At 44.4% G+C, this 1,520-nt stretch overlaps 1 protein-coding gene across 1 annotated transcript in view; it reads right to left on the minus strand.

The window, feature by feature from the left end:
- Nucleotides 1-1,520, minus strand: part of LOC106535544 (far upstream element-binding protein 2) — a gene marked incomplete at its 5' end in the record, with an annotated part of 14,855 nt that overhangs the window by 5,617 nt on the left and 7,718 nt on the right. The window contains 3 exon segments of the mRNA XM_014032582.1: nucleotides 146-352; nucleotides 448-536; nucleotides 613-722. Of these exon segments, the coding sequence (XP_013888036.1) occupies nucleotides 146-352; nucleotides 448-536; nucleotides 613-722 (406 nt within the window).

The raw sequence follows: 1,520 nt of genomic DNA on the forward strand, positions 1-1,520 counted from the left end.
ATTTCAGGCACTGTATACTGTTTTAAACTATGATGAAAATGATAGAATATGAAGCTGAGTACACAGCGATACAACTCAAGCTGGGATGTTAAAATAATAAACATTAACATTCAAAGACCTGTCAAACACATTTTGCTTAGCTTACTCATGCCCATCTTCTTATAGTATTCCTCCCAGGCCTTTGAGTAGTCAGGCTGACCCCCACACTGCTGTGCAGCTTGGCCCTGGTCCCCTGGTGCTGCTGCAGCCGGGGCACCAGGAGTCTGACCTGCCATGGCGGGGCCTGGCTGTTGGCCATAGTACTGAGAGTAGTATGCCGCCCAGGCTGCGTTTGGGTCTGCTGCAGCCTTACCTGTCGGGAGGAGAGGAACGCACAAGATATAAAAATAAACATGCACCGACACAAAAAGGGAAATGTAATAAAGTGGGTGTAAAATAGATATTTACTGGGGTCATGGGGATTTGGACCTTGCCACTGTTGGTAAGCATTTCCCCAACCCTGGGGACCATACTGGGGACCACCAGGTGGAGCTCCACTGCAAAGAGACCCGAGACAGTTTAAATACGCTTCTGTCATGTTTCCCTGAACAAAACCTTAAGATTGATACTTACTGTGGACCTCCACCAGGCGGCCCAGCATTGTAAGGATTAGGATTATAGGGACCCATCGGACCACCAGGACCTCCTGGACCAGGACCACCACCCACTGGACACAAAGGACCCTGAAATAGAAATTTGAAGAGAAACCATTCTCAAAAAGAATCATCTGAGAAAGGATGATCAGACATTTGATTGAAGCTGGTACTGCTTCTGACAGGTCAGATGACGACTAAATTAGTTGGTGAAATAACTGGTTTAGTCCACATGTAGGATGAATATAAAGAACATTTCTAAATATTGTAAGTGTGGCAAAAACATGCCATTTTCTACAAACTACATGAAAATCAGAATTTGAATTTCCATTCAGAGCTCCTGCAGGAGGCGGAGCTTGTGTGACGACAGTCGTTGAAAACTAAACAGACTGGTGAGTTGCTTTTTACCAAGACTATTAATAATGAGCATAATCAGGTCTGCCTCGTTCAGTGCTCAGAAAGCTACAGAGCGCCTTGAACAGGGCTGCAGTGGTGAAGGGCTGACTACAGCTAGCAGGCTAGTAGCATCTGTTCATGTGAAACAGCGCTCCGAGCTGCGCTTCTTTCTGTTTGTTATTCAGCTGAAATGATCCATTCACAGTTACATTAAAAAGATGAACAGCTTTGATGAGCAGCTGGTCTGATCTTATTGACCACCTGAATGTACAGTGTTTACTCATTCACACTAGAAAAATGTGTGATGAAGGTCCATGGAAGGCAAATAAGTTTAAATCAAATAAACAAAAGAGGATGGAGTTAAAATAAATAAAAGGTATTTAATCTACGTTTTGAACATCCAGAACACGTCCAACACTTGTTGGCTGCTTGTGCTCTTTAGGTCAGACGTGTGTCGGGAAGCTCCTCTGTTGTTTGAGACACTGGGGGAAC

This window comes from Austrofundulus limnaeus, unplaced genomic scaffold (assembly GCF_001266775.1).
Source record: "Austrofundulus limnaeus strain Quisiro unplaced genomic scaffold, Austrofundulus_limnaeus-1.0 Scaffold1487, whole genome shotgun sequence".
NCBI lineage: Eukaryota > Metazoa > Chordata > Actinopteri > Cyprinodontiformes > Rivulidae > Austrofundulus > Austrofundulus limnaeus.